At 42.5% G+C, this 24,314-nt stretch overlaps 1 protein-coding gene across 3 annotated transcripts in view; it reads left to right on the top strand.

Annotated features, from left to right (window-relative positions):
* The window catches only part of SIL1 (SIL1 nucleotide exchange factor), a 223,726-nt gene that overhangs the window by 170,040 nt on the left and 29,372 nt on the right, over positions 1-24,314 (top strand). For all 3 annotated transcript variants that reach the window (XM_080920461.1, XM_080920460.1, XM_080920462.1), the window contains one exon: positions 2,781-2,902. In XM_080920461.1, the coding sequence (XP_080776587.1) occupies positions 2,781-2,902 (122 nt within the window). The remainder of the gene's footprint in view (positions 1-2,780; positions 2,903-24,314) is intronic.

Raw genomic sequence — 24,314 nt, 5'->3', positions numbered from 1 at the left:
TCTAGGGGTTATTGACCAGCTCAGTCTTGTTCTGGTGCTGACAACTTTTATTATGTTTTTCATTTTTAATGTACTTGAGTGGATCTTTAGTTGTCAACTTTCTGAAGGGTCTTGTTTTAGTGAAAGGCTTGTTTCATGAAAGGCTAAAATCACCAGCTTACCATGCCTAGCAGGGAATGAGTTACAAAGGCTAAGCTACCAACGACCCAACAGCAGCAAAATTTCTCCCTGGAGTCCCACCTGGCAGCGCCATTCTCAGGGTGGCATGGCATCTTATCCCACTTATATAGTTCTTTGGGCATCACTAGACTCAGCCAGAAGCCACCATAGAACATTCCACTGGTCAAGGACAAACCGCCTAGGTTGGCAACAGTGTCCTCTTCAGTGTTCTGGGCCATTGACTTGGGCTAGTGTACTAATTTGTCCTAGTAAGTAGTGGTTTCTCAGGGAGATTCCAGAATACATAGCTCATCCTGCTTTCCAGTTGTGATGGAGAATTGGGTGATGTAATGCTAACTGTGAGGCAAATAGAACTTTTCCAGCCAGGACTTTCAGCTGATTCCCACTCTTAAATTCACTGACTAGGGGCCTAAAGAGCCAGGGGTTTCAAGGACCTGAACTGGGTCTGCCAAAGGATTTCTTGCAGCCACATTTTAATTATTAAAGCAGGCTATGTGAAAAGCAAAACCTTGTGTGTAGAAAACAGTTTGTGAGTGCTTTATGCAGAAGGCCTCTGTATGCCTGTCTTCCTGGGCAGAGAAGCTGCTTTCCTTGGGCGACTCCTCCACCATTCCCTCAGCTCTCCTCAGACTCCTGTTCTCTCATCAGGAATGCTCAGAACTCTCCCAGTGCTAGCTGAATTGCCTCTATCCTTCCCTGATGTTTTCTCTTCCTATACTCCTGTCTACAGCTCTTGACCCATCCTAAAGGCAGCATGAGAAAACTTCTGGCTCTCAACCTGCCATCCTCTCTGTGGCTATGGGGAGAACCAGTTTTTAGTATGCAAGTGGGCCAGAATGAACCTTTTCTTTCTCATTACCAGTCAAATAATGATAGAACACCTTCAAAGTGTTTATAGAAACAACAATTGGTATCTCATGGAATTGTTGTGTAGCTATACAGAATCTAGATCAGACCCTCCATGGCTCTGTTGCTGCTCTGCCAGGTTTTGGTAAGTGACCATCCCAGTTGTGGATTGATGGAATTTTGAGAAATGAGTTTGTATTTTAGAAACTTGGAACTAAGAAGATATGAATCGATAAGTTCTAAAGCCAAATGTATGAGAAGAAAGTTGTTTCAGCCAAGTGCCCCATCCCAAGTCTCTCTTATTATCTGGGCTTTGGCTCTGTAGTCATTCTTCACAGGGCAGACTGGGACAGGAAAATCCTAGCTGTGACCTTGGACATCCATGGCAGCTAGACTTGATACTGGATGGCTATTTCCCGGCCCATGTGTTGGCACAGACACTGTAGGTTGTTCTTTTTAAATCACAGTGGGGTTTTATTTTGGGAATAGTCTAAATTTCTATTCCTCAACTCAAGGGTTAACCATTGAACACCTAACTCTATGCCCTTTGCTCTTCTAGTCACTGGAACAGTGGATGGGAAAACCTGCTTTTGTAGACGTCCTATCAAAATGTATGACAGTGATCGTCCAAGCACTAAAAATAGGCCAGGCCCACCCAAAAGCATGAAAAGGTCAGATACTATGCTTTATACTTGCTTTTTCTTCCAGAACCTACTTTCTAGTTAGGAGGCAGAAACAAGGACAGAGTCAAATACCAACCAGCTCTGAGTTCTAGGAAAGAGGTAGGCACTGATTACATCGCTGCTGGGCCCTCACTTCTCAGACTTCCTGATTTGCTGAACAGTGCATCAGAAGGGCAAGAGGTCACCTTTGGGAGGCAGTGATAGTAAGATTCTGACCTTTCATGTATATATGCAGACACAGGATTTAGTATTAGTAATCTCAAACTAGGATATATGATAAGATATCAGTGTAATTATTTAGTGAGACCTTTTTACAATCACGTGGGTTCGTTGTTTTAAGTCACTGAGCTTATCAGTTATATGAAGATGAGAATATTCAGCGCTGCTGGCGTGTAGCCATGGCTAGTAAAACAGAGCTAGGCCAAAGCGTTTGGGAAACTTTTGTACAGATTTTAAAATGGCTGCAGATTCAATCAACCTTACCGAATAAAGGATAACATGGTTACTTCTCTCCTAGACCTCTCATAGCACACACCCCCCAACACCCCTACCTCTACACTCACCCCCCTCCCACACCACGCCATGACCCTCCACACCTGCACCATCAGCAGGGCTCCTTTCATAGCCCCTGGTTTTTAATTAAAAGTCAGGTTTTTCCCCCTCCACTGCTTCCATTGTGTTTGGACATCGATGGTATATGTTGCACTGTTTAGTGGTGCCATGATGCCAGATTCTTCATGTTAACAGCCTGCATGTTTGCAGTAAGCTTTGTGACTCATTGCAGCATTAGGATTTTCTGAGACATGTTTGGCATGAGCAAGAGCAAGGTGCCATTTCTTCAGAGTCCCACGCAGCTGCTTATAAATGGTGTTGCATGAATGAGAAGTTCTCAAATGGAAGATTCCCTTAAAACTTAGGCTGTTTAAATACACCTTTCTAGCTACTCAGAAGGCCTCTGCTGCGCTTCACTTGTCCTTTACGTTTGTTTTTTGCTAGTCATTAAAGAACAGCTGTCAGAGAGTGCTTCCCTCCCTGAAGGCTGTCCTGTACTAAGCAATGCCTTTGTTGCAGATGGATAACGCACAGGACCTGCTGTCATTCGGTGGCCTTCAAGTGGTGATTAATGGGCTCAACAGCACAGAACCCCTGGTGAAGGAGTATGCTGCTTTTGTGCTGGGGGCTGCCTTTTCCAGGTGAGCAGCATGGATGGGTTGTCATTGGCTAAAGCCATTTGCCTTAATTGGCTTGAGCAAAGGTTCCACTTGCCTTTCTAGTCACTAGTCAATGTGGTACTGATGAAGCTAGAGCTGAGCCAGTTTCTGTTCCAAATAGGAGTGTGTGTGGGGTTGGGGGGGGTTGTGTCTAAATAATAGCAGATCTTTGGTCATATTTTCTATTTTGGTAAAATGAGTAAATGGACCAGCCACATACAGTAAGTAGTGAGAAGTGGGAATAAGCTATGGGAGCTGATCCGTCAGACAGTGAAGCCACATCTAATGACTAAGTAATGAGTCTGACCAAGAAAGGCCTTCTGAGGGGAATGTGGCCTCCCTGGTTGCTGGAATCAGTCATGCAGGCAAGTGCATTCTCTGGATGGAGTCTTTAGCATTTCAGTTAGTCTGTTTTATACAGGAAAACTTAGCAGGCGAGATGAGCAGTAGGCAACTTCTTGAAAGAATGGATGTGAAGAAATGTAGGAATCGAGTCATTTTACTCATTTGAGAAGGTCAGGTATCTTTATGCTTTCATTCTTTCCATTTCAAAACATCTGCTCATAAGGCCATCTCACTAGTATTTCTAAAACAGAAACATTTGCTCTGATTCTTCAGGGGTGGGGATTAGTGGTGCCTCTCTTTGATAGTTTGTGCCGCGGTTAGAGAAGGGCCAGTCTGCACACCATTGTAGAATTTGTTTGACAAGACTTTGGTTTTTCATTCATTCTTACGCTTATTTCATTAGAACCTTAATCTGATCCTTCCTTAGCAAGAGAAGGACAGTTGTCCCAAGGAGGAGGCTGCAAGCTCTGTTCCCTCACCGAGCCTGCCATTACCCATCAGGCTTCCTCATCCTGTGGTACATAGACTGGACTCCAGCCTCCAGGGCAACTCCATGTCCCTCGGCCCCACTTTCCAAAGCCAAGCTTTGTCAGAAAGTCCAGTTCCTCCTGTGCAGCTGCTGGACATAGCTATGGCTTAGGTCCAGGGTCTTCTACAACAAAGGTTGTAGAGGCTTGAGAGCTTACTCAGGTTCACTTTTGCTTCTCAAGCCAGAAGAGAACTCACTCAGACTCTAACCCTTAATCTAGGCTCACTTTTGCAATCTTTGTCCTATCCCAAACTCCTTCCAGTATGGATGTGATATCCTGCAATCTCTTGGTGTTGCTTCTGGAAATAGATTTTGGAGAAACAGTGACATCTTCATTCCACTTCCTTGTTAAAGGGGACTCTGACTTGAGAGCATGCATTTAGACATTGCTAGCAAACCATACCTCACCCAGATGCTTTGTCAATGTATGATTTTATGATGACCTCGCCATGACTGGACCGTGTTAGCATTCATACAGCAGCACCACATTTAATAGAGACAAACATAAAGTACTGCAGTTCAGTGTTTTGATGGCAAGCACTGCTGTAGTCAAATGTTCTAGCTGGGTTTTGCTAGCTCACTGAAGCTCTGTTACAGCGACAGCATGGTATGGCGCCAGAGCGACACCAAGAAAATGTCAGTGTTTTATTCAAAGAGAAGCCTGACATAAGTAAGACTATTTCTGTGCAAAGATGCTGGCTTCAGTGGTGTTGTCTGATATGCATTACTTACTTTTGATGTCCTGAGTATCAGCTCTGCACCTCCCTAACTGCTTCAAGCCTCAGATGTGTAGTCACAGTGATTAGATAAGCTGGCTCTTTGCCAAAGGGCATTCAAGAAATAGGATCCTGGAACCATGGGCTTGTGAGCAATCTTTTGAACTGGGAGCAATAATAGGTGTCCAGTGCATTTCATAAAGGTGAATAGTAAATAAAAACACATGATAAGCACTTGCCCATAATGACGTGGCATCAGCGTCATCACTACCTCATCACAACGGCTCCTTTGTTACTATCAGTTCCCAATAAGGAAGTTCTTAAATCATTACTTCCTACAGTACAAACTGTTACCCGTTCATGTTCTACCGTGTCTCTTGCTGCTAATGTTGCTGCTTCGTGAGTGTTTATTTGCCTACCTGTATTAATTGCTAAATAAGTCCTTCCATGCACGTTTCTGTGGGTGAAGGGCTCTCTTCCCCAGTGTTAAACACCAATCATTCCAAGGTGAGAAAAAGTCTGACAGGAATGGAATTGACAAGGCTACTGAGGTGGAATTTGTTGCTTTACTTAGACAGGGTTGGCATGCAGATGAGGGCCACACACACTCGTTTGCTGCTGCTTTGCCCGAGTATAACAGTGAAGTTCTGTGTATCAAATGCAGGCGTTGATGTGCTGGTCACTAGCAGATTTGTACTTTCATTGTTACTTTCTTTTAAAAGTCTCTTTCTTCAAGTTAATTTTATTGGCCTCTTTGTGAGCTGGTTTTACCCCATGGTGGCACATGTGAGGGTGTGTCTGCAATCGGAACTACCGGGAGTCCTAGACAAGTCCTTTTTGCTTCTGTAGAAAGGAAGTTTTAGAAAGCCTTGTGAATTTCAGAAGCCATAAGCCTTCTATAGTCTGGTTTTGCTGCTTCTCTGCAAACTGGCCAGCTGTTTTCTTTTCCTCTTTCTTCCCTGTACAAAGCCTTTACACTGAACTGGCAAGAGTTAAACTGTCCAGAACCTGCTGTGCTTCCTCCCATGAGCACTGGCTCTGCTGTTCCTGCACTTCCTTCTCAAGTGCCCTTATTGTTTTGTATCTGTGTTTAATGGCCTATGTTTATATTTACATGTGTGTGTCTGTTTATACACTTACACACATAAGTGTAATGCTTTTATTTGAATTGCTCACAGTGTGTATGATATGGTGAAACTGAACCTAACAGTACAGAAAGGGATATACATTCATCATCAGCCACAGAGAGGGTGTATTCTATAACTGCTTTCTTGGCATCTGCCTCACGAGCTCTTCGGCAGATTTGGGGTTGCACACATTTCTTGAGAGAATGCATGTACGGACAGTGCTGCACATGTCCGCCCTGAGCTGTTAGCTGTGCTTTCCTTGCATGTGCTCTTCCCAAGGTTTACCAATCAATTTTAAGTGCTTTTTAGATTATTTTATGTATATGAATATTTTACCTGCATACATGTATGTCTATATGCCACATGTGGGCCTGGTGCCTGAAGAGGTCAGAAGAGGGCATCAGATCCCTCAGAACTGGAGTAATGGATGGTTGTGAGCTGTCATGTGGGTGCTGGGAACTAAACTTGAGCCCTCTGGAAGAGCAACAAGTACTCTTAACCATTGAGCCAGTACTCCAGCTCTATTTAAATTAACTTTAACTACCTTGCCAGTGTCTTACTATGATGACCTGTTTCTGTGTTTAGCCTGTAATTCCCAGGTTTCTTTGCTTACATACCTCAGTGAATTTTTCTGCCAAGCTGTGTCTTCTTTTCTTGCTTCCTGTGGTGGGTTTGTTTCCTATTTTCTTTAGTATTTCAGTATGTATCCACCACCACCTCTCTCTCTCTCTCTCTCTCTCTCTCTCTCTCTCTCTCTCTCTCTCTCTCTCTCTCTCCTCCCCGCTTCCTCTCTCCCTCCCTCTCCCTCCCTCTCTCCCTTCCTTCCTTTCTCCCTCCTGCCCCCTTCCTTCTCTCTCTCTTCTTCTCTCCCTCTCTCCCTTCCCTCTCCTGCTCCCCCCTCCCTCTCTTTCTCTCTGTTGTTGGTTTTTTGTTGGTTTGTTTGTGTGTTTTGGGCAGGGTTTCTCTGTAGCACTGGCTGTCTGGAACTCACATTGTAGATAGACTAGGCTGGCCTCACACAGAGATCCCTCACAGAGGAATCTTCAAGTGCTGGGGTTAAAGGCCTGCATCGCCATCTTTCTCATGTCTTCATTTTAGGTGTCCATGATTGCTGTTGCTCACCCGTGTCCCTCTGTGTGCTTTCCCGTCAGCCTCGGTGCTCCTCGCTGTGTGCCCTGAGGCATGTGCCTACTAGTCTACAAAGGTATTCAGTATGCACTTACTCTACCTCCAGTATGACTCACCAACCTTTATTCTCCTTCTTACATTTCTCTATTTCTTGAAAGAATAAAGAAATGATAACAAGTTATATCCTGTTAATATACTCAACCCCACTATATTTACAATCTGGTTTCTGTCCCTCCATCCATGAAAATTATCAAGAGTACTTTGCCATCATTGACATCAGCCATGGTTGTTATGTCATTATAGACGCTTGTCTGTGACCCTTTTTTTCTGTGCTAGAGATCCAGTCCAGGGCCTCACGCAGGCCAGACATATGCTCTGCTACCAAACTAACTCTCCAGCCTATCTGTCCTTCTATCACAGCATGTCCTTTACCACCTTCCAGTGGTAGCTGCTCGCCGACATTCTTCCAGCCTTGTCCTCTGTACTGTCTCTTCCTATGGTCTCAGATACCCTCTAATCGTGAGTCACTTAAGTCTGCATTCGGGTCCAGTCCTTTTCCTGAGATCTCCTCATGCTGGATTCTTCCAGACTGTTTGAATCTCAGAGTCTGAGGAAAAAGTTAAAGCCATTATTATTTGTTTGACAAACTCAGTTTTTCTTCCCGAATTCTCTCTTCAGTTATTCTTGTCACAGACTCTAATGCTGAGTGGCTCTTGTAGACTTTTACCTCCTATTGTTCTCTACTAAACCATTTCTCTTTCTCATTGACTTTAAAGAACCCTGGCATTTTAAGTTCAGTGTCTTGTCCAGAGTGAGAACCATCCCCCTCCTCTGTGCTGGGGAATAAGACATGAATAATCTAAACCAAGCACAATAATCCCCTTTCTATGGATATGGATTCATTTAGAGATGGGCGTGTGTTCCAGTTCTGACTGACCAACATGAAGGGGTGTTGGTAGAAAGCATTCTGTAAGGGTTTTGCTCCTGTGAGTAGAGAGCTCAGGGGACTGCCCCCCTGTTTCTTGCCCTGAGTGCCTTTACTTTGGAGCCACAGCAGCTGTCTTGCACCAGTGAGGCTAGAAGGGAAAGGATGAGCAGCCAGTGAGCTGACAGAGCTGTGACCTTTCTGATGTTGTGGAGATTCTGTTTGGAGACATTCATTTCCAGCCTTTCTTGTAAATTAATTAAATGTTTTTTTTTAATCACAGTTAATTATCATACTGATCCTTGTAACTGAACTTACATTCATATTGAGAAATTTTCAAAATCTCAGATCTTTTTTGTTTGGTTTTTGTTGTTGTTGGTTTGTTTGTTTTTCCAAGACACAGTTTCTCTGTAGCCCTGGCTATCCTGGAACTCTTTATAGAATAGGCTGGCCTCACACTCACAGAGATCCACTTGCTTCTGCTTGCCTCTGGCTCCAGCGTGCTGGAATTAAGTGTGTGCCACCACCGCCCAGGCCTCTCAGATCTTTGAAGTGTTTTATATTCCTCTTGCTTCTTCAGAGAACTTGTCTCAGTTTGCAATTATGTAGTTGTTTGATTACTTATTTATATCCCTACCGGATACGGATATCCCTTCCTTACATTTTAACTTTGCTATTCATTATATATACAGAGCCTGGCACTAAATGAACGATCAGAAAGTCATTATGGTCAGGAAGAGTAAATGAAGAAACAAGTCAATGCCGGTGGCTCCTAGGAAGTGAGATAACACTGGGGCTGAGTGGGGAGTGCTGTTTTTATTATTAATGATGTAATAGTGGATGATTCAAACACCACACCTTGACCCTTTAGAACATAAGGCGGTGGAAAGGAGTATGCTACCCCACTGGCTGAAGGCCCAGACAATAGAAGGCTAGAGGTTGGGATGAGGTCAGTCATGGGAGTTGCCAGCATTTAAGTAAAAGTTTAAATGTGACCTGTAGGACCAGTGGGACATCTTGCCTCAAGTTCTTAATTCTCTATTCTCCTCCAGTGACACAGGAGGTGCTCAAATCATGTTTCTAATAAATTGATTAGTGTAATAACCAAACTGGCCCAGGCAATTGGATAGCCATAGCTCCTACGCTTCATTTAAAAGCTGATTAGTGTTTTTCAGATGACAGTAAATGACAAATGGAGAATGAGCTGTAAGCCTCACCAACAGCTGCCTTGAGTCCTAGGGAGGAGGCACTATTTGCTAATGAACTATTCCTCTGTGATGCTCTCCTGCCTCCCCAGACTTTTCACTATTGAATGCTCCTTTTAATTTCTTCCTTGCTTAGCCCCAACCCTCAACATTCTTTTCTTTATCTTCAGCTTTATTAGCATTTGTTGCCTGGACACCTAAACTGACTCTTTAATACATTGGTGTCTTCGTGGCTCACCAGTTCCTTCATCCCCAACAAATGAATGAGTTTGTCTGGGGAGTGAGAATGGGTGCCCAAGTCCATAGGACTTCACAGTGTGTGAGTCTGCAAGACTGCTTCAAGCATAAGTGGCCTAACATAAAAACTAAAGTCACTAAGAATCAGAGGAGAAGGGAGTCACCAAGAGCAGGAACTTGTTGTCTATATTCCTTTTTGTTTTATTTTTCTTCTACTGTGTATGTATTATTTTTGTAATTAAAATTTAAAGCAGTAACAAAGCAAAGCAGCGTGGGCCTGGGAGATTTCCATATATAAATGTTTCAAGACCCAAAATACCTGGAAATGCTAGATTAGATACTTAAACATTTCTTTATTCAGCAGTCAGTAAATGGTAGGACAGTATCCTTTCATAACTTGAGGGGAAATTTAGTATCATCAGCCTCTATGTGATAGCTCTGAAAGAAAGTACAGAAATTCTAAATTCAAGTAAAGTTCAAATCCTAATAGGCACAGAACACTGGAGCAGACAGCAGTAGACAGCTGCCTGAGGGGCATTGCCAGCCTTGAGTGGCTTCGAGCTACCAGCTTCAGCTCAAAAGTTACGACTTCTGCATGAGAGAATAGAAAAATGAAATCTTCTAGTCAAAAGGAATTGTTCATATGAAGTTCTTCACCCAGGACAGCTCTGGAATACACTTATATTGAAAACCACCTTTTTTTTTTTTTTTTTTTTTTTTTTTTTTTTTGTATTCTGAAGAACCCAAACCACTACACTGTGGTTATTTCTATTTCTTCCTCTAATTACACATCTTTTGGCTGTATTTTGAACTATTATTGTTATATGTATACCCATATGGTTCTAGTAACTTCATGCCTGTACCTGTGTTCTTAGTTAGAAGTATCTTTGCTCCTATGGAAGTTACTTTTGTCTTTATGGAAACTAAGTTTGTTTGATATTAATATATCTACTAACCTTGTATTTTCTTGGGTGTATCTTTTCCATCTCTTTCAGTCTTCATTAACACTACACTTTCTATATCTTTTATTATGCAGCAAATAGTTAGACTTTGTATGTATGGGTATGTGTGTGTGGTATGTCTTAGATACTTTTCTATTGCTGTGAAGAGACACCATGACCAAGTCAACTTATAAAAGAAGGCATTTCATTGAGGACTTGCTTACAGTTTTAGAGGCTGAGTCCATGACCATCATAGCAGGCAGGCAGGCAGGCAGCAGGCAGGCAGGCAGGCAGCAGGCAGGCAGGCAGCAGATAGGCAGGCAGGCAGCAGGCAGGCAGCAGGCAGGCAGCAGGCAGGCAGCAGGCAGGCAGGGTGCTGGAGCAGTCACTACAAGCTTTCATCCTGATTTGTAAGTTGAAAGCACATAAATAGAGTGATTGGGCCTGGCATGGGCTTTTGACACCTCTGAGTTTGTCCTAGTGATAGACCTCCTCCAAAAAGGCCACACCTCATAATCTTCTGAAAACACTTATAGCCTGTCTGAGGACCAAGGATTCTGATATATGAACCTGAGGGCCAGTCTCATTTAAACAACCACATGGTGTATATATGTTTGTGTATATGTGTGTGCTCATTCCTATGACTGTGGAGGCTGGAGTTTGTACATGCGTCTTCTTCAGGGGTTCTCTATTTTATTTTTATTTTAAAATCAATTTATTTTGTCTGCATGCACATTCTGCCTGCATATATAAGCATGTCACGTGTATGCCTGGTTGCTCATGGGAGTTAGGAGAGGCCTTTGATCCCCTGGAACTGGAGTGACACAGTTGTGAGGCTGGGAACTGAACCTGACAAGCGCTCTTCACTGCTGAGCCATCTTCCCGCCTTCCACTACATGAAGCAGTGTCTCATGTAGACCAGGCTATCTTAAACTCCCTCTGTAGCCGAAGATGGCCTCCAGAGTACTGGTTTACTGACACCATAACAAACATATTGCCAGTTTTGTAATTTTGCTTTCTAGGGCAGTTAGTTTTACATTTTTTTAGAATGTTTTTATTCATATCTAATTATCAGCAATTTTCATCATTATGTGTCCAAGTATGATTTGTTTTAATCCGTCCTCTCTGGCTCTCGGTGTGCTGTTTTAAACCACAGACTTCAGCTATGGAAATTTTCTGGTTTATTACCAGTACTATGTGGTTCATTGGCTCTCCCCCATATTCTCTATTTGCGGATGATATTAGGCCATCTGTTTCTAACATCTCTCAAGTGTTTTTTTTTCCTCTTCTTCCCATGTCAGATGGATAATGTGCTGACATCATGACAAAATGTGAGGCGACACATCTCACACAGTAGCTGAAAACCCACTCATTACACTTAGAAAACACAAGAGGGTCTTTTCCTAAATGTCTTTGTCTTCCCGGTGATTCTTAAGTGTGTTTAATGTATTTATCACATCCATGAAGGTTTTAGTATTAAATGACTATATTTTTCATTTCTAGGAGTTTTCTGCTAATTATTGTTTTAATTGAATCGAAAATTTCATATGTAGCATTTTGATTATTGTTCAATTGAAATGATTTAAATTTTAATTGTGGTTTCTTTGGTTCATATGAAATTCTATTTCTCAATTTCCAAATAGAGTGGAAAGTTTGTAGTCGGTGTTTTTGTTATGAACATTGAGTCTGTAGCCAGATAAATGCTCTTAATTATTAGGTATTTGAAAGAAGTGGAGATTTTCTATATGGTTAGTTTTCTGTTCTGCTTTGGATCGATGCTCCCTAAAGGTCTATGTATTAGAAAGGCTTGGGCTGTAGGATAGCACTCTTTGGAGATAGCCCCTAAGGGGAGGGGCACTGAGAGGCAATGCCATTGAGACATTCCCTGGAAGTAGATTGTGCCTGCATCCTAGCTCATGAATTCAGTGGTTTGCTCCAGTATGTGTGACTTGTGCTCACCAGGGACAGAAAGCAATGGGCTGATTGTGGGCTGGGACCTCTAGAATTATGAATCAAAATATTCCTTTTCTCTTTATAAATTGACTCCCTCAGATATTTCATTGTAGTAATGTGAAGCTGACTGATACAGTAAATATTCTTCTTTTGTAAATGTTCTGATATATGTGCATATAAGGAATGTGCATTCAGTTCTCCAAGAACACAGTATTTCTCTGTCTCACATACCCCCTTCCTCCTATTATATGAAGACTTGGCGATAGTGCAGAAACAATATGCATTTATGCAAACCATGGTTCATCTTGTGAAGTCTGATCTTTCTTCCCCTAGCTAACAGAATTGTTACAGCAGCAAGCCCACCTCCCACACACAAGGCAGGCACGGGTAATCAGCATTTGCTTACATTCTGACTTAGCTGTTTGTTCAGTAGAATGGGGTAATAAGTACATTTTTAAGTTTAGAAGGGGGTTGTTGAAATATAAGCTTGTCATGAGCCAATACCTATATATGTATTATACATATATGTGTCCATGTGGATATATGTTCACATATTTATTTTGCACATACTGTGTTATAGATGCACATATTATGTGAGGTGTCAAACTTCATCTTGTTTCTCTAAAAATGTCACAACTCCCCCTCCATCTAATTTTAAGAGTTTCTCCAGAAGTTTCTATTATTTTGCATGATTATATGTGTAGTTGTGACTAAGACATATTTTCTTCTTGAAATTTGTTAAACATATTCAGTCTGAATTTGGTTTTTTTTTTATCTTTCTAGACTATTCTCGGCAATCTCTCAAATACTGTCTCTGTTGTCTCTCTTATCCCTGGGCCACCAACCAACTGTATGTTGGGCTTTCTTACTTGGTTATCCTGGGTTCTAATCTGTTGTCTAGTTTCTTTCTATGTCACACCCCTGCTAAAGTCTAGGTAATTTTTTGTTGCTCATTTTTTTTGTTTACTTACATTCTCTCTGCTGTGTCAAATCTACTATGAAATCTGTCATTAAATATTTAGCTATGGGCTTATAATTCTAATTTTAGAAGTTTTGTTTCTGTTTGTTAAAAATCTGGAGTGTGTGTATCTATGTGTCTGTGTGTGTGAGTGTGTGGTGTGTATGGTGTGTGTGTGAGTGTGTGAGTGTGTGTGTGAGTGAGTGTGTGTCACAGATTCGTGTTCACTGTGCACACACACAAGGCTACCTGCATGGAGGGACTGTCTTTGTGCCTGTGCCGCAGCTGTCGTCCATGTACAGCTGCCATTTGCACCATGGTGTTGTCCCTCTTGTGTTTGTTTGTTTCTTCCTACTCAGTTTTTGTTTACTTGCTTGCTTTTGTCCTTTTGGTGTTTTTAGACATTCTGGATCTATAGTTCAGGCTGTCCTCAAATCCTTGAACTCACTATATAGCCCAAGGTGGCCTCAAATTTGCAGCTGTTCCTTAGTTGGGATTATAGCTTGTACCACTACACATGACCTACTCACTGTTTAAAAATATCGTTTGAGTCCAACAAGGAAATTTCCTCCCTTTAGAAAGGATTGATATTATCTTCTGGCAGGTGCCTGGAGTTTAATAATCCATCTCACACAAAGCTTACAGCTCAGCATGTCCAGATTCTCAGGGATTTAAAGCAACATGGTGGCTAGACTGGAGCCTGAAGTCCTGCTTCGTTCTGTGCCTTTCACCCATTCTTTGTGCCCCTGCTGCGCAGTGTTTGTTCTCTTTACTCTGGTTCACTTAACTGGAGTAAAGGGGAGAAGTTTCCCATGTTGGGAAGCAGCTTGACTTTGGCATAGTTGCTTTTCTCTACACAGTTGAACAAACCCAAAGTCAGTTTCAGTGACTGTCTGACTCCCGGACATGAGTGGCTTCCCTCTTTCTCAGCTTTTGCTCTAATGGTTGGTTCCTGCTTTTGTTTTTTGAGACAGGATCTTGCTTATGTTGCTAAGGCTAGCCTCAGATGTTCAATCAGTTCTGTGCTAGCACCCTGTATGATGAGAAATTTTGTTGTTTTTTTTTTTATGCTATTGAGATTTTTTTTGAAGGAGCTATATAACAAGACCTTATTTGGAATGCATAAAAAGCAAATCTTAAAAATTTTTGAAGTTAAAACTTCAAAATTATATAGCTATTATAACTTGAAGTCTTAACTTAAAAATATAATTATATTTTACATCTCTCCCTTCTCCTCTCTCCCCTCTGCCTCTCCCCTACTCCTTCTCCTCTCCCCTCTTCCCCTCTCCCCCTTCCCTTCTCCCCTCCCCCCTTATCTCCCCTCCCCCATTTCCCCTCTTGAAGCCTTCCCATGCTACCCACCCACCTTGTAGAGAGGATTAGAAGATACATACATACCATGTTTGTTTTCAGAAGGTAGATGTGTCTGCGTGTCATTGGAAACAACTGCCGACTGTTTATAGAAACACACAAAACCCAAATAAGCAAAAAGCAAACCCTTACTGAAGTCTTATATGCATACAAACAAGGTCAGGCCTCCCCCTTTCTACTAAAGTGATCCTAACACGGTTTTCCATTTATAGCAGTGTATTTAATGGTAAGGCATGGTGCTGGCATTTAATTGTATTGTGTGTGCTTTATTTGTGTTTATGTATTCATATTTGCTTAGACAGGTATGATAAAATGTGTGTATGAGTATGTGTATGTGTGTATCAATTTCATCAGGGCTGTATTAAGAATTTATGGCGAATTTTATTTCTTTTCTCATCTATTCATATGGTCATGGAATATGCTTCTGTGGTGACTTTTTGGGGAACTTACTTATATATCACTTAATAGAGATCATTCCTACATTTTTGTAATGTATATTCTTGGTCACTGTGTTATATATCTCTACTTAAGAAAGTACTATAAACTGAGTGTGAACAATAAACAGGTGTTACATCATAGTTTCTATGGGTTAGGAGTCTACATATGAGTTAACATATATGTCCTCTGAGTTTCTGTAGCCCAGTGTGTCACCTGGGACTTGAGTCTTATGTGGTACTTGACTGGAAAGCATCTTTCTGTGAGCATGTGTGATTGTGAGCAGAATTTAGTTGTGTATAGATTGTCAGACAGAAGGTCTTCAGCTCCTTGTCACACAGCCACCTCAATAAACTACTCACACCATGGTAGTTTGTTTCTTCTGAGAGGGAGGGAAAGTATTTGCTGGAGAAGCCCAATGGCTTGCATCTGGTCACCAGAGCCCATGGTGGAAGGAAAGAACCAACTCCTAAAAGCTGTCCTTTGCTTGTTACATGTATTTGCTTTGTTACCTACTTACATACACACCTAAAGTTTTCTTAGGGGACTGGAGAGATGGCTTAGTGGTGAAAAGCCCTGGCTGCTCTTCCAGAGTACCTGAGTTCAATTCCCAGCAACATAGTGGCTCATAACCATCTGTATGTTATGAGATCTGTAATGGGATCTAATGCTGCCATCTGGTGTGTCTGAAGAGAGCATCAGTGTACTCACATACATAAATAAGTATTTTTTTAAAAACCACTAAGAAAAAATATTTCTCAACAAAACATGTTTTGTGTGTGTGTGTGTGTGTGTGTGTGTGTGTGTGTGTGTGTGACTGTGTGTGATGGTACATGTATGTGTGTGCAGTATATGTGTATGCCTGTGTGCAGTGTACATGTATGCCTGTGGAGACCACTGGTCAACCTTGAGTGCTTTTGCTTAGAAGCTGCCCACCTTGGTTTTTGGGACAGTTTCTCACTAGGAACCCTGGGAATCACTTCAGGACAGTGAACCCCAGGTAGCCTCCGGTCCCCAACTCCCCAGCATTAGGAGTACAAGTGTGAACCACTAGGGGCAGTAATGTTGCTGGGTATCCAATTTGGGTCCTCCTGCTTGAGTGACAATAACTAGATATTAGTCCTTGTAGTGCAATCACATACACAATCACATACATCTTGCCACTTTACTATGTTCTATATGTTAGAGGAAGTCGAACATTCACACTATAGATAGGGGTGTATGGTTTCATTATGAGTTTGGCTGCAAGTGCCAGAAAATGGTACAAATACAATAGATGTGAACAGCTTCAGGTCAGATCCTAGGCCTAGGTGGCAGCTGTGCTTATGGAGACCCTGGGGACTTCAGTTCCTTTAGCCACAGTATGACACCATGCCTAAGAAGTTACCCCCTCCCAGATCAGGGAAGAAAGCTGGGGGGGGGGGAGCGGTACCCCAGGTTGCACTCCTGCTTACATCACACTGGCCAGCCCTTCCTGCCAAGGAGGTTGAGAAATGCAGTCTTTATCTGCTCAGCAAAAATCCTGTTGCTGTGGAGGAATGCAGAACAGATCCTGGGCACCACTGAGAGCTTCTGCCACACGTGGCTCTAAGTATGATAAGATTTATTTGCTCTGTGCCTTGAAAGAATATTTCATAAAGTTAACTGGATTCTGAAATTTGGAAAGACAACTCAAGGCATTATCTGTGGCTCAGCTGCTGCTGTTGCTTTTTCTTTTCCTATTTGATTCTAGGATATTTTTAGTTTTGTAATGCTGGAGATTGACAAAGTCCAGAACTTTCTCTATGCCAAGTACATGTTCCACTGTTTAAGGGTTAATCTTCATTGTCAGCCCTCACTGATTTGGAATCTCCCAAAAGATACACCTTTGAGGGTGTCTGAGAGTGTGTTTGCAGGCAGGTTTCACTGAGGAATGACCCACACAGACTTTGGGTAGTAACTTCTATTGCTTGGGAGAAAGTAAGATGAGCATCAATATTCATTGCTCTCTGCTTCATGACTGCAGACACAGTACAACCAGCCTCTCCACACTCACACAGCCATGCCTTCCCACTGTGATGGGGCTGTGTCCTTTCTCATAAGTTTGTTTCTGCAAGATGTTCTGTCACAGCATCTAGAAAAGTGACTAATGCCACCATGGAGGTAGAGTCTTGGCCTCCTGGATGTATGATTTTTAAAAAATTAATATGGGTATGGTGGTACACATACATGTAAATCTGACTATAAGCCCTATGCTTGGGAATCCTTGAGGCAGAAGGATTATCATGGGTTTGAAGCCAGCCTGGGCTATGTAATGAGCTCGACCAATATGGATTACATAGCAAGACTCTGTATTAAAAAGAAAATCATCAGGACATGGTGGCACATGTCTATAGTCCCAGCATTTAGGAGGCAGATGCAGTGGAGTTTGAGGCTATTCTGGTTTACAGGATGAGTTGTTATTTATGTATTTGTTTATTTTCTTATTCCCAGGGCTTTGCACATGCCAGACAAATACTCTACCACTGAACTACGTGTGGCCAGGGGGCGCATGTGAAACTTTGATGTCAGTGGAATGGGCAGGGTTTGAAGAGCACTCTACAAGGAGGACTGAACTAACCTAAGCCAGGTGTGACAGGATATGAGGAAAAGAAGCTTGGGAGGGCTATATCATATAACATTTAATTGTTGTAATAATCTGTGTGCTGGCTTTATAGAGAAAGATATACTCCAAAGGCCCATATATAATTTATGGAAGAATTGAACTGTAAACTCTTATGATCAAACCTGTGTTCTTCTGTAGTGTGAAGCTTTGACAGAGTCTCACAGAAAGGGACATTCCTCTGAGTGTTTTGAATGAGGTTTCATGTGTCTTTATTGGCTATACAACATTAGAATCTAATATTGGAGAATTGTTGAGAATGACATGAAGAGAGAAGGGTTGGGTTTTGTGGGGGTCTCCTTATTCAGGCTGGTTCCCATATCCAGAATAGTGGTCAAGATGCAGCTGAATCTTCCTTTGTGTGTGCATGAGATGTGCACCAGGACGTGTCTTAGTCCGTGTTCTATTGCTAGGTTGGAACACCATGACCAAAGCAACTTGGGGAGTAAAGGGTTTATTCTGCTTAGGCTTCCACATCATCAGAGGAAGTCAGGACAGGAACTCAGGCAGGCTGGGAACCTGGAGGCAGGACCTGAAACCATGAAGAGGTACTGCCTATTGGTTTGCTCCTTATGGTTTGTTCAACCTACTCAACTCAGCACTACCAGCCCAGGTATGGCTCCACCTACAATGGACTAGACCTTCCCTCATCAATCACCAATTAAGAAAATGCCTTACAGCTGGATCTATGGGGTCATTTTCTCAATTGTGGCTCCCTCCTCTCTGATGACCCTAGTTTGTATCATGTTGACATAAAACTAGCCAGTATAGGAGGTGGCTGTGAGGTATTCTAAGATGAAGCCTCATTAGCGGTTTGATAATTACAGGCTCTCACTGTGGGAGTGTAGCCTAAAACCAGCTCTGACCAACCTGTTTAGTGGGATGGGGAGGAAGTTCAGTTGGTAACATGCACAAGCAAGAGAACCTGAGTTCCGATCCTCAGCACCCATGTTATAAAAAGCTGTCTATGGCATGTGTGTCTGTAAGCCCAGAGCTGGGGAAGCAGAGGAGGATCCCTGGGGCTTGCTGCCCAGACAGACAGTTTAGCTGAATTGGTGGGCTCCAGGTTCCTTAAGAGACCTTGTCTCAAACAGAGAGAAAAAGAGAGAAGAGGTAGGGGAAAGTGGTTGAGAAAAACACCTAATAACAAACACCCTCTGTCTTATGCATGTGTGCACAGGCAAGCACTCACACACACACACACACACACACACACACACACACCATGTGGGAACAAAGAATAACCATGATTTGACTGGAGCAAGCATGTTTTAATAAACTGTGCAAGGAGGTGGTAGCACATGCATTATTCCCAGCTCCAGGGAGGCAGAGGCAAACAGATCTCTGTGAGTTCAAGGACAGCCAGGACTGTTTCACAGAAAATCTATCTTGAAAACAAAACTAACTAACTAAATAAATAAATAAATAAATAAAATATCCCCTCTGAGAGTTTTTCTCTGATGTTTAAGTTACAAGGTCTTGGATAGGATTCTTCTTACATTGAATTTATAAGCCTGCTGTCAAGTATTTTTTAAAAACATTTTATATGTTGAATTTTTATCAGCTAAAAGTGTCTTTTCCAACTCCACTCCTGATGGTAACAGTGTCCATTACTTAGAGAGGGAAATTGTAAAGGCTAAGGAGAGGGCAGTAATTGAGAGATGGCAGGAAATATTGATCCTGTGCCCTGTTGACCACCATCCTTTTCAGCCCTGTGCTGACATTTAGTGGAGTTTCAGTTTCAGGAAGTTGGCTGTATCTCATCTCAGAAGCACGCAGTGTGCTTGGTGAGTAAAGACATTCTTATGTGCCTGTAGAATAGGATTTCCTTGTATTGGACAATCCATGGTGCCTTTGTTTCAGGGACTCTCCAACAGTGACATCCCACGCTGTTCCCTCACTGCGTTTCACTTGCTCACACAATCTTGAGGTTTAAGGCTAATGTATTTCTATCCCACTTTCTCTCCACCTTTACGCTGCATTTAATCAGTTGCTAAGGTCCGATAGCCACACAGCCAGGCTACTGGGACAGGATGTTACCCTAGTGCCTTAGCCTCCATTCAGAGCCTTTTATTCGGACTGGAAACTACAAGATGATTTAGACTACAGAGACTTCTGGCCCTGAGTCTGCTGTGTACTGAACCCACAAAATGAGACAAATACAGAAGACTGAAAGCATCTGCCAAGCCCCTGGGAACCTCCTTTGTTACCTTTGTGAGTTGGTTGTCAGATTTTTACCACAGGGAGTTGAGCCCAGAGCCTGCTGAATGAAGTGGGGTATAAGAGGGGAGTTCTGGGTCCTAGAGGAATGTCACCATTGTGGTTATGCTGCAACCATACTCTAAGCAAGCGCATTTTACAGTCTTCCCTATTTTGATGGGAACCTCTTTTGGGTAAACATACACCCAACTTAGATTGGGAGCTAAGATCCAAAGAAATCAAAGGCTGAGGAGAAGATGGACCCAGGAGTAACTTTGTGGGACATTTCTCAGCCAGTAAGACAAGAGTAGGTAAGCTTTGGAGCATACATGTGTCACTAATATGGAGTCCTTGCTGCTTACATGCCTTTGCCAAGGAACCGAGAACAGCTGATTAGTGGCTGGATGAAGGGCCTCACTTCCCACTCAGTGCCTCTGCAAAAGTGATTTGTTCAAAGCCATGGAGCCAGCTGGCTGCAGAATGAGATGAGTCAGAGCTCAGTTTCCAGGCTAGGATACAGCTTTTATGTGGCATTTCTTGCCCAGTTACAGAACTCCAGGGATCGGAGGGGACGTGCTCCTCCAAGGATCACACAAAGCCCCTTCCCAGCCCTATGACTCACCATGAATTGTTACTTTGTAAAGGTGAGAAACTTTGGATGCTGATCAAGGGAGAGGGTGCCCTACTGGGGCAACTGGGCATGCTATAGGAAGTCCAGCCCTTCCTCTCAGCCGTTCCTCTCTCCATCTGTCATTCTCTTCCCCTTCTTCCTTTTGTCTCCATAATCCTCCTGTTAGCTGCTATAGCCTGTCCACAGATAGGTCTGATAACCACCCAGGGGCCTCTTTCTTTCCCTATGGCTGCTCTTGATTCTGTGTTCTTGAAGTTTGTACATGAAGGCTCACTAAAGCCATGCAGCTAAGAGATGTGAAAGACTCATTTTCTCATGGAATATATTGATTAGTGTCTGAGTTCGTTTACTTATATGTTGTATCTTTAACTCTGATTGGTAATATAGTCACCTGGCTCAAAGTGCAAAGGGCACAAAGGGGCATAGTGTCTCTCAAGTAACTCTCAAGCCTCCCTGTGCCAGGCTCCCTCCCCTCAGGGCAGCTACTGTTGCTGTTTCTGCCAGAGACACTTATTCATGTTTGAGTCATTTTCACATAAAAGGCAAATACATGATTCTTCTTTGTTACTAAGTTCATTTTATTTAATTAACTTTTTAGTTGGTATGCAAAAATATGTGTTTTGTTTTAATGTTTTATATATATAACTATATATATATATGATCCTGTACTTTGCTCATTTATAGACATGATTCTATAACACATCTTTCCCCATCCAGTAATATACTTTGAACATTATGCTTTATCAATCCATGAAGATGTTCTTAGGAGGTAAATTTTTTTTGTAATTATAAAATGGCTTAGCTGGAAGTTTTTAAGAAGATGCTTACATTGACACATTTTAAAATGACAGAGCTCTAACTAATTAGACTTATTACTAGGCAAAATTTATTGTTCGGATGGAGGAGGTGTTTGATTGTTGTGACTATGAAATGATTACTGGTGGCTTTTTAAAGCCAGTATGACTCACAAAGCATGTTTGATGTTAAGTTTGGAACGACTGTCATTAGTCCTGATTGGGAGTTTGTGTAATTCAAGATCTTATTTTGAAAGCTGTTAAGGCATAAAGCAGCCACATATATTTTCTTGGCTGCAGTGCATCCCTTATGGGTCCATTGTAAGAAAACCAGTGTAGAGCCCATGCTAGGTAGACCCCAGCCACTAGGAGCTGTAGACTCTGAACAGACCATGATCTATGACTTCACAGCTGCAAAAAGCGAGAGCAAGAAGCCTGCAATACACGTTTCCCCATCGAAACCACTGGTGAGTCTGGCCTGCCTTGCAGACCAGGAGGCCAGCTGGCTGAGCCCTCACCATCTCTCTGCTCATTCTCCTAGTGAAGAGACTGTCTTCAGGGTACAGGAAGTGATTGAGGATTGAACAGACCTGAGTGCTTGTCAGGAGAGCTAATAGTGCTTTTCAGAGAACCAGGCTGCTTGTATGTAGTTATAAAAGCTGTATTTCTTGTCTTGTAGAGAAGGGGTGGGGTGCTTAGACTCCTTAGGGCCAGTTGGAGACTTTCAGAGGTTCTGAATGGTAAAACAATGTCATCTCCTCCTTCCCCTTGAATAGATTACTTAGGATGAAAGTAATTCTAAACTTTAAGTAAGAAGTCCCAGGATGGATAACTAGTTCTATATCTTAAAATAATATATATATATATAATATCAAATCAGTTCCATTTTTTTCCCTCAAGTTTTAGGATAGCCATACTTTGTCCAAGGATATCTTGACTCTCTTTGTTGTATCATTCGACTCTAGGAGTAGCTGATTCTCCAAGGGACTGCCTTCTTCTTACTGTTTTGTGGAGAGGGGGAGGGCTAGAATTATGATGTCAAAAATTCTGAAGTTTCATTAAAAAAAAAACATGTTATTTTACCTAAAAGTATCTTTATGCAAACAAAAATACCTCTGAAAAATTTCTCAAGAAATAAATTTTATTTTTTAGTACACTGTGATGAAATCAGCCTTAATTTTAGTTCAACTAGTGTGTAAAAACACATGGTGAGAGATCATTAGTCCTTGAAGGAGGCAAGACAGATAGAGCCCAGAATGGAATTGGCTTTATGACTAATTGAATCCTTAAAGAGCTGACTAGAGTTGGAGCTGGTCTGGTGCTGTCCTGAGCCTTGGAGAGAAAAGGACACAATGGCCTAGATTTATTCTCAGCTAAAGCGGACTGGGTATGTGCCGCAGACAGTTCCCAGTTTTAAACCATCGATGCAGGATAATTGGGATAGAAACAAACAATATTAGAACCAAATCACAGGTACTTGTGCAAGCTGCCTCTTAAATCAGTCAGAGCCTATGATTTGTTCCCAGGCTTCTTTATGAGGCTTCACTGAAGCTCAGACACATCTGGAGCTGTCCAGCTAGGAGCAGAGGAGAGAAGGAGAGAGCTGAGAGCTTCCTGGGAGTCAGGAACTGAGTGGAATTCCAGAGCTTTTCTGTCTTTGGGGGCAGAGTCTGCCAGAGAGGATTGTAATGTAATTTTTGTTCTTTTTTCTTTTCTTTCTTTCTAGCAGGGATGCACAATGTATAGATTCAAAATAACTGTCTCTTCTCCATAGTGGAGAGATGGCTGTGCTCTTTGTCAGTGTTTGGAGCAGACAGACAACCAGGGTAGCTGCTACCTATGGGGCCTTGCAAAGCAGGGAGACAGGAGGAAGACAGCCAAGTCTGTGAAGACCAAGGGCTCAGTGGAGACATGCTAGGAGGCCTTGTTAGTGCCAAACATTGGTGAGCCAGACAGCCTGGGATTTGCCTTCATAGCCATGCAGAGTTGAGGGAGGAAGGAAGCCACATTTCCTCCCAACACACCTCTGACCAGTCTCCAGCCACAGTGCGGGGAGACATCACACCCAGACCCTAGCATGACCGATGTGAGCTCAAAAGACAGACATATGTGACACAGACTCATCTACAGAAAGCTGATGATAAATCTTTATTTTATTTTATTTCTCTAGGATTTTAATTTCTTTTGTGTAAAAACAAGAGGAACAGACAGCTAAGGCCCTTGCTGGCCTCAGAAACGAGCTGGTGCGTTAGGTGTCTTTCAAGTGCTGGTACCCAGAGCCTCAGGGCATAGCAAGGCTCACCTTTACCTTTGAACTACACTGTTTTTCCTCTCTGTGGTTTTTCCATTTTGAGCTCCTATGAGTCAGGCTGCAGGCAGCTCATTTACATAAGAGTCAGCCAGAAGGAAAGCAGTTGAAGTCTGCTTTCATTTTGTGGTGGGAGGTGTTTTCCTGTTGAATTGCTAACCAGGCAGGTCAGTGGGAATCAAGGGCTCTCACTTTCCCAAGATGGAAACCAGCACAGCAAAACATGAGGGTAGAAAGAAGAGAGAAAGGAAGGAGAGGGAAATGCAACTGACATTTCTTCAACTGAACACACTTACAAGGCAGTCTTCCCAAGGGAAGAGTGGAGGTTCCTTACTCTCACATTAGCAATGTTAAAATCAAGACCCAGGTCTAACCCTTGAGTTATGAGGTATCTACCAGAGTAGACCGCTTTGATACAGGTTCAACTCAATAGAACTTCTTTATTAGCCGGCCTGTGGCTAAACTGTGTTTGAGACCTGAATTCAGTCCTGTGTCTTTCTCATGGTGAGCTTTTAAGCACAAAAAAACTTGACCCTGGGTTGTCCCACCTCAGTTAGCAAGAAGAGTTAGCCAGAAGTAGTACTGCAGAAGCCATAAAGTGTGGTTAGTACATTTAGAGACTTTCCCAGAGCTATGGACTTGGATGGATCAAGTCCTTCTTCTCTATTTGGCTGGTGGTGCTGACTACCTGCAGGATTCCAAGGCCTACATGCTGCTTCCATTATGAACTAGCTGTGCCTACAGTTTGGGGTCTGATACACAGGAAAGCTCTGCTTCCATATTGCCATGCTGGGCACTGCCTCCATCTCACTGGCTACTCTGACTGTAGTGTCCATGGAGTGAGGTCCATGTTGTGAGCAATAGCCTTCTGTCTGATGAGAGACATATCCTCTTCCACAAGCTGTCTCACATCCCCACTTAGGCCCCAAGAATAAACAACACTTGGGGCTT

This window comes from Micromys minutus (genome assembly GCF_963924665.1).
Source record: "Micromys minutus genome assembly, chromosome: 8".
NCBI classification, from domain to species: domain Eukaryota; kingdom Metazoa; phylum Chordata; class Mammalia; order Rodentia; family Muridae; genus Micromys; species Micromys minutus.
The sequence above is the reverse complement of the archived record's forward strand: the minus strand, read 5'-3'. Positions and strand labels throughout refer to the sequence as shown.